General features: G+C 39.6%; 1 protein-coding gene across 1 annotated transcript in view; it reads left to right on the forward strand.

Annotated features, from left to right (window-relative positions):
- ENPEP (glutamyl aminopeptidase) overlaps nt 1-27,033 on the forward strand; it is a gene marked incomplete at its 5' end in the record, with an annotated part of 63,961 nt that overhangs the window by 24,965 nt on the left and 11,963 nt on the right. The window contains 8 exons of the mRNA XM_084252351.1: nt 3,169-3,289; nt 6,044-6,198; nt 7,143-7,256; nt 8,990-9,124; nt 10,545-10,610; nt 17,990-18,055; nt 18,192-18,343; nt 21,705-21,784. Of these exons, the coding sequence (XP_084108477.1) occupies nt 3,169-3,289; nt 6,044-6,198; nt 7,143-7,256; nt 8,990-9,124; nt 10,545-10,610; nt 17,990-18,055; nt 18,192-18,343; nt 21,705-21,784 (889 nt within the window). The remainder of the gene's footprint in view (nt 1-3,168; nt 3,290-6,043; nt 6,199-7,142; nt 7,257-8,989; nt 9,125-10,544; nt 10,611-17,989; nt 18,056-18,191; nt 18,344-21,704; nt 21,785-27,033) is intronic.

Genomic DNA, 27,033 nt, shown 5'->3' on the forward strand with positions numbered 1-27,033 from the left:
TAATATATCAACAAGGTGTTCCACTGATCAGCTTCTTGGGTCACTTATCATACATCTGTCCTCAGCCCCCTGGGCGTTCCCTTTCATACTTTGTGATGCATAGCCTTCCCAGTGTGATCCAGCTTGTGCTTTTGTTTGATTTGAAGGGCACCTTGAAGAATTGGGCTCCTATACCTAACTGACTGGGCCATTTTGACCTTGCTTAGGATTTAAAACTATAAGTGACAAAATGGTGGTCAAACAGGCTGCTTAGGAGTAGCAGACCCACAGTACGGTGTCTCTTTTGATTATTATTTTCTTTTTTTCTTTCTTTCTTTCTTTTTTTTTTTTTTTGCTGTACAGAAGCTTTTTAATTTGATGTAGTTCCAGCTGTTTATCTTCCCCTTCATTTTCTTTCCTTCTGGAAATGAGTCCCCAAAGGTGTTTCTGAGGTATATGTCATGGAGTGTTTTCCTATGTTGTCTTCTATATATATTTATGTCTTTGATATATTTCATGTCTTACACTAGAGTCTTTTATCCATTTTGAGTTGATTTTTGTGTGTAGTGTGAGAGAGTAGTCTGGTTTCATTCTTCTGCATGTGGCAATCCAGTTTTTCCATCACCATTTATTGAAGAGACTTTTCTTATTCTACTGTTTATTCTTTCCAGGGTTTGTTCTTTGTCATAGATTAGGTTACCATACATGAGTGATTTTTTTCCAGTTTTATTTATTTATTTTAAAAGATTTATTTATTTATTTATACAATCATTGGGTACATTCAGAAGCTCGAGAGGGTGAGAGAATTCACCAGAGCCAGACCCGGGAACAGAACAGCCAAACTGACGAAATACACTGCTAAGGGGAGCAGTGGGCGAGGCAGGAGAGTTCTGCGCGCCATGTGGGACCCTCACCAGCCGCCGGGGATCGAACTGGCGCTGCAGAGGCTGCGGGCAGCAGCCCCGCGCTCAACGGCTGTGCCACCAGGGGAGGCCCTCCAGTTTTATTTAAATAACAAATCACTGTTCTGATTAGATGAACTAATCGGGAAAAAAACACACCTTTTATAGGTCTGAGGTTCAGCATGCATATGGCATTTCAGTTCCTCATAAGCCTTTTTCAGAGACTTTTAAAGAGAGAAGTTTTAGGTTTACAATCAAACTGAGAGGAAGATACAGAACTTTGATGTACCCCTCACCCACATATGCATTATTCCCCCATTATCAATATCACCCCCACACAGTACATTTTTTACCAAGAGTAAACCTGTTGGGTTGTAGGAAAAGTCATTAATGCAAATTAATGCCCAAAGCTCATTATTTACATTGTGGTTAGCTCTTGGTGCTGCATAGTCTGTGGATTTGGACGAAGGTATCCCAATAATTATACATCATTATTATGTAATACAGAAATCCTCTGTACTCCACCTCTTCACCTCTCTCTCATCTCAACCATCCATGTCTTCATTCTCTCCTTTTTTTTTTTTTCCTTTGCCAGTCACATAGTTGGATCAGACAGTATGTAGCATTTTCACATTGGCTTTTTTCACTAAGCCATATGTATTTAAGTTTCTTCCATGTCTTTTCATGACTTGGCAGCTCATCTCTTTTAAGTGCTAAGTAATATTCCATTGTCTGGATATACCACAGTTTCTTTTATTCATCTACATGCTGAAGGACATCTTGGTTGCTTCCAAGTTTTATTGATTATGTGTAAAGCTGCTGTAAACATCTGTGTGCAGGTTTTTGAGTGGACTTGAGTTTTTGATTCCTTTGGATAGGTTGATACCAAGAAGCATGTTTGCTGGATCATACAGCAAAAGTATGTTTAGCTTTGTAAGAAACCACACAACTGTTTTTTATGTCTCCACCAAGAGTGTATGAGAGTTCCTGTTGCCTTGTCACATCTGGTCAGCATTTGGTGTGGTCAGTGCTCCAGATTTTGGCTGGTGTCATGGATGTAGTAATAGCTCACTAATGTTTTAATTTGCATGTCCTTGATGACATACAGTGTTGAACATCTTTTCATGGGCTTACCTGCCTCTTGTTTGACTTCTTCGGTGAGGTATCTGGTAAAGTCCTTGACCCATTGTTTAATTAAGTTGTTTCCTTATTGCTAAGTTTTAAGAGTTTTTTTTTATATACTTTGGATAACAGTCCTGGAACAGTTTTAAAAGACTGTTTTCTCCCAGTCTGTGACTTGTCTTCTCATTCTCTTGAGATTATCTTTCATAGCATAGAGCTGAAGTTTTTAATCAAGTCCAGATGATCAATCGTTTCTTTGGTGGATTGTGTCTTCGGTGTTGCAACAAAGAAATCATCCAGTACAACAAAGTTTTCTCCTATCTTATCTTTTAAGAGGTTCATATTTTATATTTAGGTCTTGATTCATTTTCAGCTAATTTTTTGAGAATGATGTACGATTTGCATCCACATTCCTTTTTTTAAGCACCATTTCTTTAAAAAAAAAGGCTATCTTTGCTTCATTGTTGTCTCTGCTCCTTTGTGAAAGATCAGTTGACTCTCATTGCGTGAGTCTGTCTCTGAGCTCTCTATTGTGTTGAATTGATCTATTCTGTATTCTTTTACTGGCACAACTCGGTCTTGGATTCCAGTCTGTCTAAAAGTCAGGGGGTATCAGTCCTCCAACTTTGTTCTTCTCCATCAATATTGTACTGGCTCTCCTGGATCATACATGCTTAGAATTAAGGGAGAAATGTTTACACCTGGTTTGATTTATGAATTATGTCATAGGGGCATAAAAAACATCCTAGAAACTTAGAGAATTGATGTAGGTTATTGATGTACAGGAAAATTTTAAATGGTTATATTTTATACTCTGAGAATAGAATAGTCAGAAAAATTAAAAGGATAATTTGTGTAACAATGGGTAGAACAGCACAAGTGAAAAATATGAACCCAATGATTCTTTAGATGAGAAAAATCACATGATTCATTTATTCAAAGACAAATTATACTAAAATAGATGATGACAGGTAAGATTGCTATTAAGAAGACAATATATGTTTTAAATACAAAAAAGTCTTAATATTTTAAAAATATATTGGGCACTATGCCAACCATTGGGTGTTGTATTAATTCTAGTTATTAAAAATCTGTGAGTCAGGTATTATTTGTTTTATCAAATAAAGGATAATGGTCACTCATTTTTTTGTGTTTTGTTTAATAGCTCACTATCTATGTCCAGAAGCAACAAAATCACACAGCTGTATATGCTGCAGACATAACCAAAAGTGTGTTTGATTATTTCGAAGATTACTTTGGTATGGAATATGCTCTTCCCAAATTAGGTGAGGATATTTTTTATTTTCTGATTTTTAATATTGCCTTTGTTTTCACCTAAGTTAGCTCACTTCCTCCAGTTTTTCATACTTTATAGTGTTCCCTAAGTCTTTTTATTACAGGCCCATTGTATGTGTCTCCAGTATGTGTTGGATTCCTGCATGTATACAGTCTATGCTCTGTTATAACCCAATCAATATGCAGTCAGTCCTTTATTTTCAAATATAGATTAAAGTTTATGGATAAATCTACAGATGTTGACAATGATGGAGTTAGAAATAGCAGCCTAGATCCATTGATTGCAAAATCAGTTCTCACTCTGATAGGCTCCATTTCCTCCCTACCATCAATGAGATGGGAATTTACAGGGCCAGAGGATGCTTTCAGAGGTGACTTGTGCTTCCAGCCTCTCCATTGACATACAAGACTAATCCTAGTCTTCCAGCAGTTAACTTGAGACACTGATGCTCCTTCCAAAGACATATATTTTTTTAATATGAAGGGCATGTTTTCTTCTTAAAGTAGGACTCAGTCAAAATGCTGTGGCTATGACACTTGTATTCATCACAGAAGTGCTTTGCTAATAAGCTTGAGTGGTTGTTAGCTAAGACTTTGAGTGCCGCACCTATACAGTTGTCTGAAGGCAATGAGAAAACCAGCCAACCAACAATCAATTTCTCTGTTTCTGCCCTTACTTTGATAGTTGTCCATGCCAAGCCATTGGTGTGCCAAACTCTCTAGATGGGAGGGGCCATGGCTTTGAACAAAAAGTAGAAATTTCACCAGTTTATTTTTCTCTTCTCCTTCCTCTCTCCCTTCCTCCCCACATCTCCCCCATGCCTCCTCCTTTCCATTTTTATATGCTTTTCACCATCTCCAAGTTGATTCTATTTTAGACTTATTTTGGAAATGACATCTGCTTTTATTAAGTGCACTGAAGTCAATAAATTATAATATCCATACTCACCAGAGAAGTGAGGTAACAAAAAGTTCCTTTTGTTCAAGCATTAGGTGCAAATCCCACCCCATAACATTATGGGAGATATTAGCCCTTGGGGGGAGACTTCCCAACCCTTTACTTGGTATTCTTTTGACAAAATAACTAAACTTAAGAAAAAAGATAATATGAAAAAAGGAGCTTCTGGGGCCTCCCTGGTGGCGCAGCAGGTTGAGCGCAGTGCTGTGAAGCTGTCCACAGCCTTTGCAGCGCGAGTTTGATTCCCAGCCAGTCAGGGATATTCCCACATGGCACAGCAGACCTTTCCTGTCTCGCCCGCTGCTCCCCTCAGCAGTGTATTTCGTCAGTCTGCCTGTTCTGTTCCCCACTCTGTCTCTGGTGAATCCTCTCACCCTCCCGCGCCTCTGGCCTGTACCCCAGCTATTGTATAAAAATAAATAAATCTTTAAAAAAAAAAAAGGAGCTCCTGCTGTGACCTTGACCTCTATTTAAAAAAATCCATTTCCAAAAAAAAAAAAAAAGGAAATATCCATCTTCATTCTTTTATAAAAAAGCTTTGAGAGTCTTTGTTGTAACCAAAAAGAAAGGACCTCATCTTATGTATTAGATAAAGGTTTGATCTCTTTTCATTTACATGCCTCATTGAAATTATATGTAAAAAAGACATTATATGTATGATAATTATTATATGTATAATAATGAATCACATTCTTGTTATTGCCCGTTAACTAGAGAAGCTGGATTCTGTCCACTAATCAAGTTGCATATATTCTGTTTGGGGATTTAACATAGAAACTAATCAACAATGATTCTTGCTGCCAAAGAGGTCTAAGATTTTAGCTCCAGCAAAAATGAGTAGAAAATCCTAATAGAATGCATCATTTTAGACCTGGAGGGAATTTAGAAAGAATATGGTCAATTCGATCTTGACTCAGTTTATTCAATGTAAACGTGAATGGTAGCTACTCAATTTGCGTGGAATGAGATTTACCTCAAGTGGCACAGAAATGGGGAAACGGGAATTTTTGTATTTGCTATCATCCTTTGTCAGAGACATGCATCTCTGCTCTGGTTGCTCTGTCCTTCCAAGTCCTTTGAAAACTCCATTCTTTGATTCTTCTCAGTTTATCCCCTCAAATAGATGTTCTGTGTTACCTACAAGAAAATCTTGGAGGACAAAAAAACTAATAAATATGAAGTATCAAGAGGAACAAAAGACATAAAATTGTAGAGTAATTGCACAGTGTGTTGCTGTTAGTATCCTTCTTCTGAAAATAAAAGACACATTGATGTCTGGAGCCAAGAGGAAAAGTTTTATGGAAATGTTGAGTGCATTAAGACTGTAGTTTGTACAAATAGATTATTGTTTTCCACGCTAAGAAATTATTTTTAGGGCCTCCCCAGTGGCACAGCGGTTGAGCGCTGGGTTGTGAAGCTGCCCTCAGCCTCTGCGGCGCCGGTTCAATCCCCGGCTGCTCCCCAGCCACTGGAGGAGGGTCCCACATGGCGCGCAGACCTCTCCTGCCGCCCGCTGCTCCCCTCAGCAGTATCCTTCGGTCCTTCTGCCTGCTCTGCTCCCCGCTCTGGCTCTGGTGAATTCTCTCACCCTCCCGTGCTTCTGACTGTACCCAGTGTTTGTATAAATAAATAAATAAAAATTAAAAAAATCTTTTTAAAAAAAACAAAAAAAGAAATTATTTTTAGCCTTTGTAAAAAACATTCACCCAAAGAACTTAATTTGGTAGGAAATGTTATGAGCAAATGGAAAGAATGTATTTCTCACTGGACCTTTCTTTTTCCATAGATAAAATCGCTATTCCAGATTTTGGCACTGGTGCAATGGAGAATTGGGGCCTCATCACTTACAGAGAAACCAACCTGCTTTATGACCCTGAGGAATCAGCCTCATCCAACAAACAGAGGGTGGCCAGCGTGGTGGCTCATGAGCTAGTGCACCAGGTACAGAACCTCACAGCAAGTAGCTGAGCTTGTTTGAAGCAATGACTTTGGACCAGAGGAATAATTGTAATTAATTATAATTTACCCAGTGAAAAAATAGCCAACTCAGACAATCCTGCTTGAAATTGTTTCTTACTGCTGATCCACATTTTACCATAAGAAGCTTTTTAAATATAAAAATAAATCCCTGAATTTTCTACCTAATGATTTAATGTGTATCAACTCTTGATAGTCTTTTGCAGACATTCTAGGAGAAATTAAGTAACAAGTCACTCATATTAAAATGCCTAAGAGGATTTTGTGCGGCCAGATGAATTTTTGAACCTAAATTAAGCAAGCATTTTAATATATGAAAATAAAATCTATTTTGGCTAAATGGTCTTAATTCACTTAACCTTTTTTTCCCTAACCCATTTTATATTCTCTTTCTCCCATCCTTCTCCCTCTTAACTCCAGAACCTTCTTTTATTAATGCCCATTAGTTTTTCTAAGTGCTTTTCTTGCCAAGTCATTCACTATGTAAGTGTCCAGTATCCATCACTCTGACCTTTACTACGCAGAATTCCCTTGAACCTCCTCTGTTTTGCTGTCAACGGAAGCATTTCCTCTTTCCCTCTGGCTGAATAGTATTCCTCATCTTCTATGGACAGACATATAAATGAAACTTTCAAGGCACATTTTTTACCTGTAGGTAAAGATAAGGTAAACAGGGTTTTCCTGTAACTTTAAAAACTAGATAAAAAGCAATAAGGACGGCAGTACTTAAATAAAGGCAATAAACTCAAGACGATTTAAAATCGTTTGCAAACCAGGAGAAATGAAGCAGGAAATAAATGCTGAGTACGCCTGCCTCTTCTGTATCAAGAGATATTCACAGGGACAAATAAATGTGTTGAAACTTTCTCTGCCTGCCTGCCACATTTCTTCATTGCTTGTCATTTCAGTGGTTTGGAAACACTGTGACCATGGAGTGGTGGGAAGACCTATGGCTAAATGAAGGCTTTGCCTCCTTCTTTGAGTTCCTGGGAGTAGCCAACGCCGAGAAAGATTGGCAGATGGTGAGCTCTAACCATATAAACTCCAGATCTCTGTTTTCCTCATGCAAAGCAGTTGAAGCCACAGACCATGACAGTGGTCCTGAGTCAGGGCCAAGGCAGTGGTGAGCTGGGGTGCCAGCCGGACTCTGGGGGACTCTGCTGAGGTACATCTCGCTTCACGCCGAAGCTCTGGTGCTAAGGGGCAGCTGACCCCCAGAGTGGGAGATCCTTGACAAGTGACTCTAGAACACGAGTCAGGGCAGGGGATAAAAACAGCCTAGAAAATGCCAACTCTGTGTGTGAGAAAGCATTGGTAGAACTAACCCTTTCAAAACCTCTAAGCCTAATTTTATACGTGACCTACCTTCCACGGATTGCTGAAATAGTGTGGGAAAGATATAAGAGCATCACCTTTATAGACTGAAGTTCAAATCCTGGGTGCATCATTTCTTAGATGTGGGACAGGGATTGTGACCTTGGGCAATTGACAGTGTCTGTTTTGTAAGCGTAAAATCTCCCCAAATGTATATGTATTTACTATGATCACCTCATGTGTGTCTCAGGGCCTGAAACATAAGTTTCTATGGGCTCGAACAAATTTTTTCAGCATAGCAAGGTCTGCTAGAAAAGCTTTTTAAAAAAGGCTTAAGGCCTCCCTGGTGGCGCAGGCGTTGAGCGCAGCCCTATGAAACTGTCCACAGCCTCTGCAGTGCCGGTTCGATCCCTGCAGGCCTTGGAGCAACCCACATAGCGAGCAGACCTCTCCTGTCTCGCCTGCTGCTCCCCTCAGCAGTGTATTTCGTCAGTCTGTCTGTTCTGTTCCCCGCTCTGTCTCTGGTGAGTCCTCTGCACATCTGGACTATACCCCGGCTCTTGTATAAATAAAATAAATCTTAAAAAAATAAAAATAAAAAGGCTTACATTTAGATGGTGTAATATCTTTATGTGAATGTATGTGTAGAAGTGTGTAAATAGAGAACCACAGGTGTATACTGAATAGAATACCGCCCTCTACTGGAAAGAACAAAAAAGACAGTGTTAAATGCTTGAAGCCCTTAGTTTCCAGAACCTACTTTAAAAGGTGAAAAAGTAAATTTGCATTAATTACTTCTTTGAAAACCTAATATACATCAAGTTCTTACAACAATGGAACTATTGGCATTTTGGGCCAGAACAGCTCTTTGTTATGGAGGCTTTTTGAGGTGTTATAGGATATTTAACAGCATCCCTGGCCTGTATCTACTGGATGTCAGTAAGCCTCCTGTCCCAGGTGTGAAGCCAAAAAGGACTGCACATATTTTCAAGTGTCCCTTGGGTGAGTGTGAGGGATTTCCCTAGTTGTGAACCACTAGTTCATGTAGAAAATTGTTGATTTCATGCTTTTCATCATTTTTTGGGAAATCTACATGCTTCCTCAATTCTCAGAACAAAGCTGTGAGGAGCTGTCATTCCCATCACACAGATATGGGACCAGGACAAGATAAAAAGTTTTCACCTTGTCCAAAACCCAGAAACAGAATTCACAGATGTTAGTGTCTTCTTGACCTGCACATGGGCAAAGTCAAAGAGGTGATAAAAAGGTGGAGGGATGAGTCAGTGTAGAGCCATCAGTGCAGAATAGGGTTAATTTGATCACCTAATACTTGCTTTAAATGACTTGAGTCATTTATAGACTCAATTTATGTCATAGAACTGAATTTTGATATGAACCAGTCTAAGGCCCGGGCCTTATTTGGTGTCTTCTGTCATTTCAGCGTGACCAGATGTTACTCGACGACGTGTTACCTGTACAAGAGGATGATTCTTTGATGTCTTCACACCCAATAGTTGTCAATGTGACAACTCCCGCTGAAATAACGTCTGTTTTTGATGGGATCTCCTATAGCAAGGTGGGGGAAATATGACATTCTTCTGAACATCTGTTTAGTGAATTTTCGTGCATGCTTGAAAATAGTGAGAATGATTAGTTAATGCTAATGGGCTGTGAGCAGCTGTAGCATTTATTCATGGTGCTGAATATTCCCTCATCTGCACTACTCAGTCACTATCACTGTCATCAGATTTTGAATCACATTTTTGAAAAAAATCTCTTTCCTCTTTTGTTTGTAGCTGCTGTCATTCTGGCAACTGATCATTCACACCTTCAACATCCAAATAAAATTATTTAGTTTCATTTTCACAATACAGTGAACTTCTCCTGCTATGAGATATGCCATGTATGTGAAACCTTTCCTGGTAGCTTCCTTTAGTGCTTCTGATGGGCATTTAAATCCAACTCAGTTCATAGGAGTTACTTTGGTCCATATTTTGCTAAGGCTTAAAGGTGACTTTTTGGCACATTGGGCAATTTTATTCACTAAAATTTTATGGAAAAGTGTCTCCCAATATGTAGTGACTCAACATTCATTCCCACCTGCATCTCTAAACATATTCTGGACCTGTCTACAGAGACTTGGTCATTTCCGCCACAGTCTCCCTCAAGGCCTACCCACTATGTTCACTTGCTCTAAAGTCCGCTGCAAAGTAAGACTTTTGTTGTTCTGGGTGCTAGATGGAGCTTGATTTAAGACAAACTGTTGCATTTACTAAAATGAATACTAGCTAACATCAGGGATTGTGTGAAGAAAGCCTTGATTATGTGAAAAAAGTCATGACATCCTATTTTTGACTTTTCCTCTCATTCCCATGGCATCTTTTCAGATTGATTTTATTCAAATTTATCTCAAGCTGCCAATGATTCCTTTTATCTTTCTATTGAAATGAAAACTATGAAAAGAAGGTAGAAAGCTCAGATTTTCATCTGATTTTTGAGATTAAAGGATTTCGATGCCTGAATTATAAATCTATCTCTATTAAACTATTTGTCCAGAAAATTCCTCAACTATATAGTTCCCCTTATTAAATATACTTTTTCATATATTGACATACACTTATTGAATAGCCAGAGTTTTATCCTAAACTACTTCCCTTAGTGAGCGAAGAACATTTTTTTTTCTTTCATTAGGAGAGCTCCATCTGCTGGTTTATTTGGTGAAGTGCAATAGTTTTCTGAACGTTAAGCCATTGAAATGATTTTATTAATTTCTCTCTATCTTTTAGTTACTTTAGAAGCATAGATACAGGTGGTATGCCAAGTGATGTTTTTGTACTAAAATCATAGTACAAAATCCTAACTATGTAAGTTACCAAAATCTCCTTGAGGAAATCATCTCACAAGTAATTATGAAATACTAGACTCAACACTGATCACGGATTTCTGTTTCTTATGTGTCCTTTATAAGTTCAACTTGTTGTTCTTTTCCATCACAGGGAGCTTCCATTCTGAGAATGCTTGAAGACTGGATAACACCAGAGAACTTTCGGAAAGGATGTCAAGTATGTTTCAGCACATTTAGTGTTATTAAAACGATACTCCCCCACTATGTGACTGCTCAGTGCTAAGACATGTGATTACCTGCAGGCAGGTCCTTTTTTACCTTTCCTTCCCTGATTCGGAATAGATAGTTCAGCACAACACACAAGGTGGTTTCATATCCAGTTGAGTAGGCCTAACTGTGTCCATAATTACCTTTTTTTTGCATAGAAGAATGGGGGTGTAGGCCAGGGGGTGAGAGGATTCACCAGAGACAGAGTGGGGAACAGACCAGGTGGATCTACTGAAATACACTGCTGAGGGGAGCAGATGGCGAGTCAGGAGAGGTCTGCTGTGCCATGTGTGTAGCTCCCTGGCCGGGGATGGCACTCAGGCCGCAGTGGTGATAGCGCCACCAGGGAGGCCCTGTAATTACCATTTAGCAGAGTGTAATGGACAGGTTTCAGCAGATGACTTAGTTACTGATCCCCCTCTGCATCTGTATGAGTTAGCGGCATAACAAAAATACATAACAGAAAACTATTTTCTCACAGCTCTGGAGATCGAGAAGTCTGAGACTAGGGTAGCAGCAGCTTCATTTTGGGGTGAGGGGTCTCTCCCAGGCTGCACATCTCTGCTTACCTCCCATCTTCACCGCATCCAAACATAGTTGCTGGGAATTCTTGAACTGACTAGAAGGGGATACCAGTCCCCAAAGTTCCATCTCCAGAGACTGTCATGTTGAGGGTTAGGTATTCAGCGCATGAACCTCTGCGGAAAGTCAGTCCATAGCAACATGATAGGAGAATTTAAACTGATCCCTAAAGATCTTCCCTTACCATCTGTAAAGGACTTTTTTTTATCACTAGATCTGAAAATGGTTGATGCCAGCATTGCCGCTGTGATGGAGTCAGTGAATTCACAGTGTCTACTTCCTTTTGGAAGCAGAAACGACCATCAACTTTCCAAGACCTGTCACACAGCCCACTTAAGCTTGAAGCTCCAGGGGCTATTTCAGTTTTCATTTGTGCCCCTCTAGAAGACCCTCAGCCAGTCTCTCGGGGTCTTATGTTATCAAAGTAGTGTCCCTGCAACTGCCCCACTGCAGCCTGGAGGGGGAATAGTCTCCCTGCACTTTCCCTACTGTCACCCCCAGGAGCAGGTGTTAGGCAGAGCATTGTGGATGTGTCCAGCCCATCCAGGGGCCGGGGGAGGCAGAGCTTCTGCTACACGTGACCCAGGGCACTGCCTGTCACTCACTTTTCCCAGTCCTCCAAGGTGGAGTTGAATGGTCTCTGTGCTACCCACTGAGATTCCCAGGACTGTTCAAGTATATCTTGTTCCTTTTGCCCAATCAGAACCCAGTCTGTGTGACATTAGGTGGAAGGAGAAGCTATGGGTTTGTCCCTATATGGGCGTTAGAACATCCTGAACTTTTGCAGCTGCTTCAACTCAGATTTAATACCTACCTCCCCAGAAGCACAACTATTTATATAGAGATGTTTATATATATACAGATATTTATATATCTTATATATACAGATATTTATATATCTTATATATACAGATATTTATATATCTTCACATATACCAGAGCCTACTAGATTGCATTATTCATATTAGGTAATCCAAAAAATGCTTTTATCTTCATATTATTTTTAAAAAATTTTTTAAAAATTATTTTTATTGGGGTCACGTTGGTTTACAACACTGTATTTGATTGAGGGGTGCAGGATCCCATTTCTATATTTATTTTTTTATTTATATATATTTCACATCACTGTTCATTTTTAAACAATGTTTGCTACCTCCCCCCCAGGTGTAGTCCCCATAGAATTTCCTTCCCCAGTGCACCCGTGAACCATCACCACAGTCCCCTGTGCTCCTCCCTCCCTCCCTCTGATCCCTCTCCCTCCTCAGGATGCCACTTCTTTAGGTGTATCTCCCCACACCCACCAGCAAGACACCCATAATCTTCCAGCATAGTCCATTGTCCACCCTCCTCACTTTGCTCCTGAACCCCACCCTCCCCCTCTGGCAGCTTCAATTCTGAGGTCAGATTTCTAGGGTTTGTTTTTACTCTAGTTTTGTCTGTTCCTTTGTTTTGTTTCTCTATATTCCACTTGTGAGTGCAATCACCTGGTATTTGTCTTTCTCCTTTTGACTTATTTTGTTTAGCATAATCCACTCAAATTACATCCACGTTATTACAAATGCCAAGAGATTTTTTTTCATAACTGAGTAGTATTCCATTGTGTATATACATTTTCTTAATCCACTCATCTGTTCTTGGGCACTTAGGTTGTTTCCATAAGTTAACTCTTGTAAATAGTGCTGCAGTGAACACAGGAGTGCACATGTCCCTTTGAATTAGTATTTTTGCCTTCATCAGGTAGATAGCCAGGAGTGTAATTTTTGGGTCGTATGTTAGATCTACTTTTTAATGTTTTGAGAAACCTCCAGACTGTCTCCTCAGGGGCTGGACCAGTCTAAATCTGTACCAGTGGCATAAGTAAGTTCCTTTTTCTCCACATCCTTGAGAACATTTGTTGTTTCTGCCCTTTTTGCTGTGACCATCCTCAGAGGAGTGAGGTGACATCTTATTTTGAGTTGCATTTCACTGATGATTAATAATGATGAATATTTCAGAAAAATGCTTCTTAGTTGAATGGGTGAGTAGTAATAAATAAATGAAGAAGTAAACAAGACTAATGATGCTACTATCACTATCACTAGTATACTATCACTAGTAATAGTAGTAATACTAGTAATGCTGGTAATACTGGGGGTACTAGTAATACTACTACTCCTAGCAATGCTACTAGGGGTACTAATAATGCTACTAGCAATAATAGTAATGCTAGTGATACCAGTAATGTTGGTGATACTGGCAATACTAGTAATACTAGTAATAGCAATATTAGTAATATTAGCAATACTAGTGATACTGATAATGCTGGTAATGCTGGTAATGCTAGTAATAGAAATAATGTTCCTTTACTTTTATTCTTACCAATACCAAGTAAAGGAGAATGATTGTGGAGGACCTAGGTCATCGTGAAATTTTGACTGGTATGACTATATTGTGTTTATTCAAGGTGAAAGAAGAAGTTTATTAATATGGGCTATTCAGAAGCACTAATCTAGACAAAGACAAAATTAGTACCGTCTAATACACTGTTTGTGTAAATGTTCTTTTAACCTCTAGTTCAGACAAGCAAGACACTGCAATGTGAAAAACAAAAAAAAGCCCCTATGTTTATAGCAGCACTATTTACAATAGCTAAGCTATGGAAACAACCCAAATGCCCAAAAATAGATGACTGGATCAAGAAGATGTGGTACATATACACAATGGAATATTACTCAGCAATCAAAAAGATGAACTCATGCCATTTGTAGCAACATGGATGGAGCAGGAAGGGATCATGCTCAGCGAAATAAGCCAGAAAGAAAAAGAAAAATACCGGATGGTCTCACTCATAGCAGGAATCTAGAAAACCTAAATATGGACCAGGAAAAAGAATAACTATAAGAAAGAAAAAATGGAAATCAACAAGCAACTAAACCAGAGACACACTAGTGGGGGGGGGTGAAGGGTGGGGAGAGGGAGGATTAGGGTCAAAATAAGGGGGGGGTGCAATTGTATGGGGAACAGAACCAAAATGAAAATATATACATTGTGCAAAAATGAAAAATGATGTAAGAATTATATAAAACAAAATTTTGAAAACTGGAAAAAAAAAAGCAACAGGGATAAAACTTCATAAACTGGTCTAGGATTCAGAATTCTCTCCCCTGGAAAATCGCATCGCCTCCTTGACATCCGTTTGCCCCTAAAATCTGAAAGTTGGTTCAATAATATTTAATTTTCTTCTAGTTCCAAGATTGCAATTTCTTAGCTCAAGACCTGGTGAATCTACAAATAAACTCCTCTAAATTAAGTTTAAGAAGGTACTGTTCATTAGAAATTGTCATTAACATGTACCTATGGTTGTAATTACTACTATTCCAAGTAGCCAATTATTTTATTAAGACAAAATGGATGATTTGTGCAAAACTCCACTGAACAACTGAAACCAGCAGGGAGTCGACGCTTTTATTTCTTCTCCCTGCCCGCGCCTGCCCTCTAGTGGCCGTGCTGAGCAGTGACTCAGGCGAAGGAGCGAATAGGACGCCAGCCTTCCAAAGGGGAGACCTCCTGGCTGCTTGGCTCAGTGCTGCTAATATTGCATTCTCTCTCTTTGCCTGAAAAGAAGAGAAATTTAGAAGATAATGTGACTTCTGTGTAGTACCTACTGGAAATTGTTGGCAGTTTGGATTGAAAGGATGTGTGCAAAGTAGTTATTTTCTTTGAAGACTCAAAAAGCACTTAAGGTTTTCTTTCTGTGAAAGACACCCACATTGCAATTTGCAGATGACATGATAGTAAATGCAGAAGACCCCGAAGACTCCGGTGAAAAGCCATTGGAAATAATAAACTAGTACAGTAAAGTCGCAGACTACAAAATTGGTATACAAAAATCTTTTGTATTTTGTACACACATAGTGAACTAACACAAATCAGGAAAACAATCACATCAAAAGGAATTAAATGCTTTGGAATGAATTTAACCAAATAAGGAAATGCCTGTACACTGAAAACTATAATATATCATTGAAAGAAATAGAGGAACTCTCAAAGGGATGGAAAGGTAGATGTTGCATGGCCAGGGATTGGAAGAATTCATATCACTACAGTGACCGTATTACCGAAAGCAATATACAGATTCAGTGCAACTGCTATCAAAATCCCAATGGTGTTTTTCACAGAAATAGACTCTCAAAATCATGACATTTATTCAGAATTTAAAAAGACACAGCAAAGCAATATCACTCCTGAGAAAAAAGAACAAAAATGGTAGCATATCTACTCCCCAACTTCAAGCTCTACTACACAGCAGTAATAATAAAAATCTTGGTGCTGGAATAAAAACAAACATACTGATTAATGGAACAGAATTGAGGAATAGCACACACGTATGGACAACTTCCTCATGACAGAGGACCCAAGAGCTTATAATGGAACAGGAAAGTCTTTAATAAGTAAAGAAAATAAAACTAGAACCACTACCTCACATCATACACAAAAAATAATTCAAAAGAGATTAAAGACTTGGATATAAGACCTGAAGGCATAAAATACATTGAAGAAAATGTAGGAGATCATGCTTCTTGACATCAGCCTCACACATGCTTGGGGAGCAGGGAAACAAAGCAAAAACAAACAAAAATTTGCATCGACACTAAAAGACATCCTATAAGAGGGTCCACCGGGGATGAATATCCAACACATACAAAGAACTCATTAAACTCAAAATAGAAAAAAAATACAAACAGCCCAATTAAAAGATAGGCAAAGGATCTGAATTAACAGACAGTTCTCCAAAGTAGGTATTCATATGGCCAACCGGCACATCTCTTTATTAGGGAAATCCAGATCAATATAGCAATGAGGTATCACCCTCCTTGGAGGCTATTATGCAAAAGATAAGAAACAACAAGTGTTGGAGAGGATGTGGAGAGAGTCCATCTCACTGTTAGTGAGAATGTAAATCAGTCCAGCCATTATGGAAAAGAGTGTGGAGGTGCCTCAAAAAAATGAATAATACAAATTTCATATAATTCAATTATCTGGATGTTTATGTATAATTCAATTCTGGTTGTTTACCAGAGAACATATAGAAGCACTAATTTGTTTTTTTCTTTTTATTTATATATATTTTTACATCGTTCATTTTTTTAAAAGATTTATTTATTTTTTTAAAGATTTATTTATTTACTGCCTCACAGTACAGTGCTCAACCCCCTGCGCCACCAGGGAGGCCCATCATTGTTCATTTTTAAACAATGTTTGCTTCCCTCCCCACCTCAGGTGTAGTCCCCATAGAGTTTCCTTCACCAGTGCACCCGTGCACCATCACCTCAGTCCCCTGTGCTCCTCCCTGCCCCCCTGTGATCCCTCTCCCGCCTCCTCCCCTGCAGGATGTCTCTGATTTATAATTGTCCACTTTTGCTTTGTTGTGTTTTGTACTGTTATTATTTTTTTATACTTTTGTCTTATTTGGTTCCCTTGTATTCCTGCAATAAGTGAAACCATCCCATATTTTTCTTTTTCCTTCTGACTTATTTCACTGAGCATAATTCCTTCTCTCTCCATCCACGTTGCTGTGAATGGCATGAGTTTATCTTTTTTGATTGCTGAGTAATATTCCATTGCGTATATGTACCACATCTTCTTGAGCTAGTCATCTATTTTTGGGCCTTTGGGTTGAGAAACACTAATCTGAAGAGATATATTCACCCACATCTTCTTGTGCATGCCATTTTATAACCTATAAAAAAATACCGCACCACTCAGTGGGCATTTAGGTTGCTTCCAGTTTGGGGCAAATGTAAACATGAGGGTGCATATATCTCTTCAAATTAGTGTTTCTCAACCCAAAGGTCCAAAAATAGATGACTAGCTCAAGAAGACGTGGTACATATACGCCATGGAATATTACTCAGAAATCAAAAAAGATAAACACATGCAGTTTGCAGCAACATGGATGGAGCTAGAAGGGATCATGCTCAGCAAAATAAGCCAGAAAGAAAAAGAAAAATACTGGATGGTCTCACTCATAGCAGGAATTTAGGAAACCTAAATAAGAGACTGGGAAAAAGACTAATCAATGCAAAGTAATAATCAAAATCAACAAGCAACTATAAACCAGAGACACACTACAGGGGTGGGGGGATTAGTGAGGGGCGGGGAGAGGAAGAACTAGAGTCAAAATAAGAGGGGGGGTGCAATTATATGGGGAATATAACCAAAATGAAAATGCATACATTGTACAAAGATGAAAAATGATGTAAGAATTATATAAAATAAGGGCCTCCCCGGGGCGCAGCGGTTGAGCGCTGGGTTGCGAAGCTGCCCGCGGCCTCTGCGGCGCCGGTTCAATCCCCGGCTGCTCCCCGGCCACCGGAGGAGGGTCCCACATGGCGCGCAGACCTCTCCTGCCGCCTGCTGCTCCCCTCAGCAGTGTGCTTCGGTCCTTCTGCCTGCTCTGCTCCCCGCTCTGGCTCTGGTGAATTCTCTCACCCTCCCGCGCTTCTGACTGTACCCAGTGCATGTATAAACAAACAAACAAATAAATAAATAAAACATGCCTCTAAAAAATTTAAAAAAAAAAAGAATTATATAAAATAAAATATTTTTTAAAATAAAATGGCATGCAGCATATCATTTGATTTTCGTTCTGGGTCAGTTTACTATAGCAGACATCAGTGAAATGTAACAAGGGCTCCTACTTTCATGGTGGAAGTCTGGGAAAACCAACCTCTGACTTCTAAAATACCTGTTTTTTTTCACATGCAGGCGTACTTGCAAAAATACAAGTTTAAGAATGCAAAAACTTCAGATTTTTGGGACGCACTTGCAGAGGTAAGGAAAGGTATATTTTCAACTATTTCTTTGGATGACCGATGTGGTCAACAATTTGTCGATCATTTCTTTCTGATGAGTCTATCCTTTTATTGCCTTTGTGTGTTCATTCCTCCCCCTGTCCTTTATATCCCAGGCCAGTAATCAGCCAGTGAATGAGGTCATGAACACCTGGACCAGTCAGATGGGCTACCCTGTGCTCACTGTGGAGAGGATGAGGACTGTCAAGCAGAAGCGCTTTCTTTTGGACTCCAAAGCTAATGCTTCCCTGCCACATTCAGAACTGGGGTAAGGATCTAGAATGCTTTTCAGGAGAAAATCAGAGAGCTCATGGAAATCGTGGTCATTTGCATCACTCCTGCTTTTAGAGCCATGGTTGATGGATGACAGTATGAAATCATGGTGTCTTTGGGGAGAAACTATTGAAAAATAGCTAAGTGGTTTTAAACAAAAATAGTCTAACCATTGGAATAAGAAAAAATAACTGGCTGAAGAGAGTAGATAAAAGAGATGATTCAGTGGCTGCAGGCTGGTAGCTTAAAACTGGTCACGAGGTGAATGATCAGATATCAGCAAGTCCCACAGCCTCCCAGAGAGTTGCTGTCCACAATACCTCCTCATTTCAAGCTAGCGGGGAGTAGCAGTATCAAGATGTATGAAACAAGGAATGACTATGTGACTTATTTACAAGAACAACTGTAACATATAGAAAGTCTAAAAATAGTCATTTTGTTTTACTAAATGTTGGTTGCTAAAGGAGGAATGTAAAAGAGAGCAGGATAAGTAAGCTAAAGTGCCTCTCTCGTGGGTAAGTAAATAGTATTCTTTTAAAAAGGTATTTAGGGCCTCCCCAGTGGTGTAGCAGGTTGAACACAGCGCTATGGAGCTGTCCGCAGCCTCTGCAGCGTGAGTTCGATTCCCGACTGGCCAGGGAGAGTCCCACATGGCGCAGCAGACCTCTCCTGTCTCGTCCGCTGCTCCCCTCCGCAGTGTTTTTGGTCAGTCTGCCTGTTCTGCTCCCCATTCTGTCTCTGGTGAATCCTCTCACCCTCCCGCATTTCTGGCCTATATTACAGTTCTTGTATAAATAAATAAATCTTTTTAAAAAAATTTTAAAAGGTATTTAGAGTTACAACGTCAACATCCTGAAGAACTAGGGCTGAGGCACGGAACCTGGGGGAGCCTGGATAAGGACTCAGGATTCACCTTGGTGAGGATGGCAGCCAGGACCTGCCTCCTCCCGAAATGTGCCACACTCAGCCCCCACAAGAAGTGAAATTCAGAGAACTGGCCATCTTTCTATATTGCACGTTCTGAGAATTAATAGTCCACGTCAAAACAGAAAAATGTGAGTTCCAGGAGCAATATGAGATCATTGGCTTCTTTATCTTTTCTTGATTTTGCAAAGGCAAGATTAGCATGGAGAAACATAGGTTTTCACTTGTTTCTCTCAGTAATCTTTGCATGAATTGAAACCTAGGCCTGACTTATCAAGTGATAACTGCATTCCAAAAATCCTAATAAGAGTTTCTGTGACTGTTCTGTTAATTGGAAACCATTTCTTTTAGAGTTACTGTTTATGTTCCAGAAAATTAAATTGGTCAAACATAATACTGCTATTTAATAGACTTTGGATATTAAATTTTTGAAAAAGGAAACTGAGAAAATCTCTGGGAAACTTTCACAACAGTTGTTCCTGTTTGCAGTAGTATCCATAATTTAAGCCAAAGACACAAGCCACACTGTTTTTAAATGCATGGGATTAGATTTTTTCAACTTCTCCTAAACTATGAGTTCCTCTCCACATAAACAAAAAATTTTGTTTCTAAGTAAACTAAGTATATTGTCAGTTCTAAGTCAGTTTTTTTTTTTAAGTTGGTTTTTTTTTTAATATTTTTTTAAAGATTTATTTATTTATTTATACAAGCACTGGTTACAGTCAGAAGCGCGGGGGGTGAGAGAATTCACCAGAGCCAGAGCGGGGAGCAGAGCAGGCAGAAGGACCGAAGTACACTGCTGAGGGGAGCAGCGGGCGGCAGGAGAGGTCTGCGCGCCATGTGGGACCCTCCTCTGGTGGCTGGGGAGCAGCCGGGGATCGAACCGGTGCTGCAGAAGCTGCTGGCAGCTTTGCAACCCAGCGTTCAACTACTGTGCCACTGGGGAGGCCCCTAAGTCAGTTTTTTAATTAGAATAAATTGTTAAATTTTATTCAAGATTGAGAATATGCAATGTATTAACACATACACTTTTCTCTAATATTTGCCTTATACTTCAAATACAAATTTTATTTCATTGAGATTTATAAGTGCATGATTTATCATAAAATCAGTTATCATAAAACCATTTAACACTTGTTAAAAAGCATTAGTTATACAAAAGAATAAATTATTATTAAAAAAGCAGTAGTAACTTCAGAAAAATAAGAGAGAAAAAAATGATAAAATATTTTGAAATTATTTTCTTTTACTTTCACTTTGCTTTTTATTTTAATCTTAATCCAAAAAATTTTTATTAAAAAAAAATTAGGTCATGACATATGCCTTCCTGCCCCCAGGATGGAAGTCATCTGCTCTCCCCTCTCCCTCCGGCTTCCTCACGCTCTGTTCAGATGTGCTTCTGTCCGACAGATGAGGGGTCAGTTAAGTTTTACTCAAATCTGAACAGCTTTCTCCCTTTTCTCACTACTTCAGTGTTCCAAGATTAGGAAATTCTTACCGGCCAGAACTGCATCCAAATGGCTCCCACAAGTCTAAGTTGTTGGAACACCAGGGCTTCTACCACCTCATAGAATTGACCCGTTTCAAGTCTCCCGGAGGGCGTTTCTCCGTTGGGCAAGTTTACATGCCTTTGCCAGTCACTTGCCTGAAGATTCTTCCTTTGTAACACCCTAGTGCACATGATTCTAAATAGGAGATATTTAGTGAAGCGCCTGAGAGGCTTTAAGGACAGTAGTGGTGGGATTGCAACATAACTTCTAAAATGTGTCATTTCCTTCACAGTAGATTAAGATTGTCTTCTGCATTGGAAGGATGCTCTGTGTGTGAAACTTCAGTGATACTATATAATGTTATTTTTATCCAGGATCTTTATTCTAAAGCCTCAAGACATTTTATTCTGTAAATTTTTTTTGAAGATTTTTATTAATGTATACAAGAACTGGGGTGAAGGCCAGAGGGGTGGGGGTAAGAGGATTCACCAGAAACAGAGTGGGGAGCAGAACAGGCAGATTGACTGAAATACTCTGCTGAGGGGAGCAGTGAGCGAGACAGGAGAGGTCTGCTGCACCATGTGGGTCAGCTCCCTGGCCAGGGATCGAACTCAGGCCACAGTGGCTAGCAATAGCTTGATAGCGCTGGGACTTCAACCCCTGGGCCACCAGGGAGGCCCTCAAGGTATTTTATTGTAGTAATGTTTGTCCTTTGCTAATTTTTTGAAAGAAAGTTCCAAATTATAGAGCTATTTTTATAGAGCTAAATTATAGAAATTGAGACCAATTATGTGTGCTAACTATATTCATTGTACAGCATGGACTGGATGACCAATTATGAGGAAAAAATACTGGTTTGTTGCTTTTAAATTGTTTTTACTTTTGAAAATGTTTCTATTTTGGGGTAATAAAAATTAAATTTCTCTTTTTTAAAAATTTTAGTTACACATGGAATATTCCAGTTAAATGGACCGGAGATGGTATAACAAATACTACATTCTTCAATAGGTCAGAAGCAGGAGGTAAATATTAATAATTTATTTCTTATTTGAATTAATGTATCACATTAGTCTAAGTGCAAAGAAACAGCAATAAAACCAAAACGTATGATGTAAATTTCAGCTAAAGGAGACCTCCTCTAAAATTTCTTGATGAATCCAAATTCTTATGTATAATAATGAGAACTTTTCTACCTGATATATTCTTTTTCATGTTTTACCATGAGGATACAACAATAAATACTCATCTCCAAAGGAGCGGGCCATATAGCGAACTATAGGAAATTCACGTATAAATTATCTTCCTTTCTTTCCTCCTTCCTCCTCAACTCTCTTCAGTTTTCCTTGCTTTTTTGTCCCTTATGTCACTTAAATAAGCCTCTGAATTTTTTTTTAAAGATTTATTTATTTATACAAGGACCGGGGTACAGGCCAGATGTGCGGGAGGGTGAGAGATTCACCACAGACAGAGTGGGGAAGAGAACAGGCAGACTGACTGAAATACACTGCTGAGGGGAGCAGCGGGAGAGACAGGAGAGGTCTGCTGCACCATATGGGTGTCTCCCTGGCCGGCCGGGAATCAAACTTGTGCTGCAGAGGTTTCGGACATCTTCACAGCACTGCATTCAACCTTCTGTGCCACTGAGGAGGCCCCAAAAGAGAAACTTTTAAAAATGTTTCATGGCCTGATAAGACTCAGTGAGACAAGTGTCCCCAGGCAGGTTTCCGGAAAGGTCTGCTGTGCTGTGTGGATCAGCTCCCTGGCCGGGGGTTGAACTCAAGCCACCGTGGCTGGCAATAGCTTCATTGTGCTGAGACTTTAACCCCTGTGCAACCAGGGAGGCCCCTTTGGCTTAACTATTACTGAGCATTTGTCACTGATGGTCAAGTGCAGGTTAGAGGAAAATCTTGTCAGCTGCTGGATTTGTTGCTTACTCATTGAAAAACATGAAAGATTCATCTACAGAAACACAGTTTACCCAGAATTTTCATGCACTAAGGTTTTTCTGTGAGTGAACTGTCCAGACAACCGAAGCTTAGGGTGTCATAAAATAGATTTCAAGAGTTAACAATAAACATTTTTCCTTTGATGTAAAATGGACCTGTTAGACTAGTTGTTTAATGAAGCTAATTCTTAATTAGTGGAGTAATTAGTGAATTCTTTCAAGCAAGTATTTATGGAGAACTAACATGTGCCAGATGCAGGGTAGGCATGGAGGTCATGCTGGGGGTGGGGGAAGCATAGTCCTTACCCCGTAAAAAGTTGCTGGCGGGTCCGCTGGCAGCTGTCAAGTAAGTGCCTGGCATGGTAATAGCCCAGAGAAGCACCTGCAACTCATGGAGGGGTTCAGGAAAGGTTGCTAGAGAAAAAGACATGTTGGCTGAGAGTTGGGCTTGTGATAGAATTGACCGACTGTACTTGCGCACTGGACAGAACACTGGTAGAAAGTGGGGGCTCTCACAGTAATCCCCAACCTCTGTCATTACACGTGCACATTTTTTTACTTTCACTATTGTCTCATCCAACTCCCCCACCCCATAGAATATTCCATGAAGAAACAGAGCTTACTTTTGTGTAGCGGTGTTGGTTCTTTATCTCCAGCAGATACCTAGTAATTGTTCACTGAATGAATGAAGAGACTAATGTCCACAGAGCTTTGATGACAAACCTATCTTAATCTGAAATTTCAGAATCATGACTGGTCACTAAGCCAGAAGCAAACTAGACATCTCTTCTTACTTCAAAGTGGCCGCTCCATTTTTAGACTGTGCAATAAGTTCCTGCTTCCTGCTTGGGGACAACTCCAGCTCTCAGCTCCCAGCACAGATGACCCACACGTCCCCAGAGTACTGGCTGGTCAATCAGCTCAGGTTACCTACCCCCCCCCACCTCCTGGCTTCTTAGATGATTCATCAGCTAGAAATTTCCCAGGCAATAGTGGGACTTCACCCAAGGTCTTTCATGTACATTTGTGTTGTTCACAATATTTTAAACAGTATAAAAAATTAAATTGTTATAAAAATGTTATTGATAAGAAGAGGATGTCTGTAAGAGAAGCTGCTGTGGTTCTTCTAACCTACCCTGAGTAATCTCTCCTCTCACCTGCTATAGTATGTTTTATGCTGCCAGTTTTGTCCATCCTTACGTCTGTTATTATTTTCTATTTTAAGCAACATCATTGTTAAAAAAGCTTCATATGCTTTCTCTTTGCTTTTTTTCAAATAAATTATAAGCTGCTTGAAGAGAGAAAGGACACACTGCACGCCTTGTCCCCTGCCCTACACCCAACAAAGCTCAGTACACACTCTACCACTTACTCAAGAGTTTAAACTCTTGCCTGAGTTGGCCTGTGTGTCCCAGGCTGATGTGTTTGAGAGACAGCCTGTGTATTTTAGTCATGCCTTTAGTCTCAGCTGTTATTCTACCTATTGTCAGTGTTATCTCTATTTAGTAGTAGTAGATTTTTCTTTTGCTTTTACCCTGCCCTCTAACACTGAGAAGAATTGAAGACTGTCACAAGATATCAGATAACCAGTCTTGTGAAAACATGTCTTAAAATAGTCATTCCTAAGCACTCAGGTTCTAGGAGGAGATGGTCTAGACTTTGCAATGACTGTTTTCATAACTGAGATTTGAGGATGTATTCTGCATGGTTTAGATCTCCAAAATCTGATGTGCTCATAGAAATGGAATATTATTATAACTTGATGGTAACTAATTTTAATACTTTATATCAAAATAATGGGCATATGTTTTAAAGTTTAACACAAAGAGACAGACTTTCTTCATTTGTGCAAACTGAGCTTCATGGAATGTTTGAATTGTGTCACTGTGGATTTGGGGGTTTTTTTATTTAAATTTTATTTTTATATTCCCCATACAATTACAACCCCCTTATTTTGACCCCAAGCCCTCCTTTCCCCGCCCCCCACCCCCCATAGAGTGTCTCTGGTTCATAGTTGTTTGTTGATTTTGATATTTTCTTTCTTATAGTTATTCTTTTTCCTGGTCCCTTATTTAAGTCCCTTATTTCGCTGAGCAAGATCCCTTCCAGCTCCATCCATGTTGCTGCAAATTGCATGTGTTTATCTTTTTTGAATGCTGAGTAATATTCCATGGTATATATGTACCACATCTTCTGGATCCAGTCATCTGTTTTTGGGCATTTGGGTTGTTTCCAAAGCTTAGCTATTGTAAATTGTGTTGCTATAAACATAGGGGTGCAGGTGCTCTTTGGAATTGATGTTTCTGTGTCCTTTGGGTAAATACCTAGGAGTGGAATTGCTGGATATGTGGATTCAGTTTTTCAGGTTCAGAAACTCTTTCATCTGTTTAGTCCTGGTCAAGCAAGTTTTGAAAGATTAATTCATATAAACCAAACATACAAACATACTGATTTGTTAATTTTCATAAATAAACACACTGGCCAAAGTGAACCAGGCTACTCACATCAGCTAATTAGGTGCTTTCTCAGAAAGAAGGTTTACTTAATAAAGGTAAAAAAGAGAGTCTAATTATTGCACTCAAGAGACAATCAGTGGTGTTTTGGTGCAAAGGTTTCTTATTCATGCAGTAGTCAGTGAGAGGTTCTTGACCCATCCTCTCTCAGAGGTGACCCTCTCCCAAATAATGACTTAAAAACACAATCTTTTCCCTTCTGTGGCTCTACCACCCCCCTTAGATCTTGGCTGGCCCTGCTGGATCTTCTGCATCTGGGCAGAAGACAGAAAAAGATAAAGAAAGGACCAGGCATAGAGGTGCATCTATCACTTCTACCCACGTTTTATGTGCAGTTGTCAATGAGGTGCTGAGCCCTAACTGCACGGGAGGCTAATAAAGTCTAGCCCTACAGGCAGAAGGACAAGGCCAGCAGCCGCATATACAATGGCCTCTGCCACATGCACTTCTTTCCAGGAAGAGATCTGTCAAAAGTTCTGGAACATGTGCCCCAGCTCAGTGTCCCTGGTCCCCTAGAAGACACAGGGACCGTCTTCACTAGCCAGCCCTCCCTTGCAGTTATTTCTTCCCAACCACCAAACCCATCCTTTTCCACAGTGGTATTGCCTCTTTCCAGATTCCTATTTATGCCGTAGGCCACTTCCTGAAATTTAGGAGAGACTAATTATTAATGACACGATCATTAAATACTTTCTTGAAAACATGATCCATTGAGGATATTCCCACAAGTGACTGACGAATCCATTCCATAAGGAATCATGTTCATCTTAGTTTCAGACAGTAAAGTTTTCTTCCTTGATCCAAAATTCTGTTAGTGTACCTATTGGGGATGTTTCAGCCTGCAAGTTTAACTTCTGTGTCATTAATCAAAAAACTGGGAGAAATTTTGCAAAGGCAGTTTTCAGTCTTCAACCATGTAGACAAGTAAGGGAAGAGAAAAATAAGACTTTTCTAGAAAGATTCCCTACTCAGTAAGAATTCAACACTTTTACTCATGGGGTGAGCAAGAGAGGGAAAAAATTTACACATTGGGAGATAAAGGATTATGTCACCATTAAATTTACATTTTCATACATAATATTTTTGTATTTTCCGAGTATATATACTTGGAACCACAAGGAACACATGGCTGTTATAATCAGAAAAAAAGTTAATAAATAGGGAGAGAGAAGACACACACACCCTCCCCTCTGCTACAGGCATCATATCTCAGTCCTACTTACTTATTATGTAACTACACAGCCCCACAGGCTTTCACTGTTGACAACTGTTCTGAAAGTAGCATGAACTTGGAAAGTTCCTAACTACTGGCTTCCTGGATCTCAGCTTCCTCATCTATAAAGTGAGAAAAATCACAGTAATTCTAGATAGGCTTAGCTAGGTATATATAAAGCACACTAAAATGCTGCAGTATTTAGATGGATTGCCAGGAACTTCTCGATGTTATTTATATTTGCTTCACTATTTATAGAGCTGGCAGCAGATCCTCTTTCATAATAATGGAGATAGCTAGCATCTGTTGGGCACATAGCTGGGTGACCAACACTTTACCTATGTTATCTTGTTTAATCCTCACAACAGACTTGTGAGGGAATTTTATCCCTCTTTTCCTTATGGTTAACTGGGACACAGAGAGGTCAAGTGATTCGGCCAAGGTCACACAGCTAGTAAGTCACAGAGCAAGGGTTTTATCCTAGATCTGTCAGACTTGAAAGTTCATGCTCTTTCTCCTATAACATACGGCTCTGTGCTTAGCAAGAGCCTCTCCTCCTGATACAAACATTCAACGTACATGCTTGCCAAAAGATTAGTT

The sequence above is a fragment of the Talpa europaea genome (assembly GCF_964194135.1).
Source record: "Talpa europaea genome assembly, chromosome: 13".
Classification (NCBI taxonomy): Eukaryota; Metazoa; Chordata; class Mammalia; order Eulipotyphla; family Talpidae; genus Talpa; species Talpa europaea.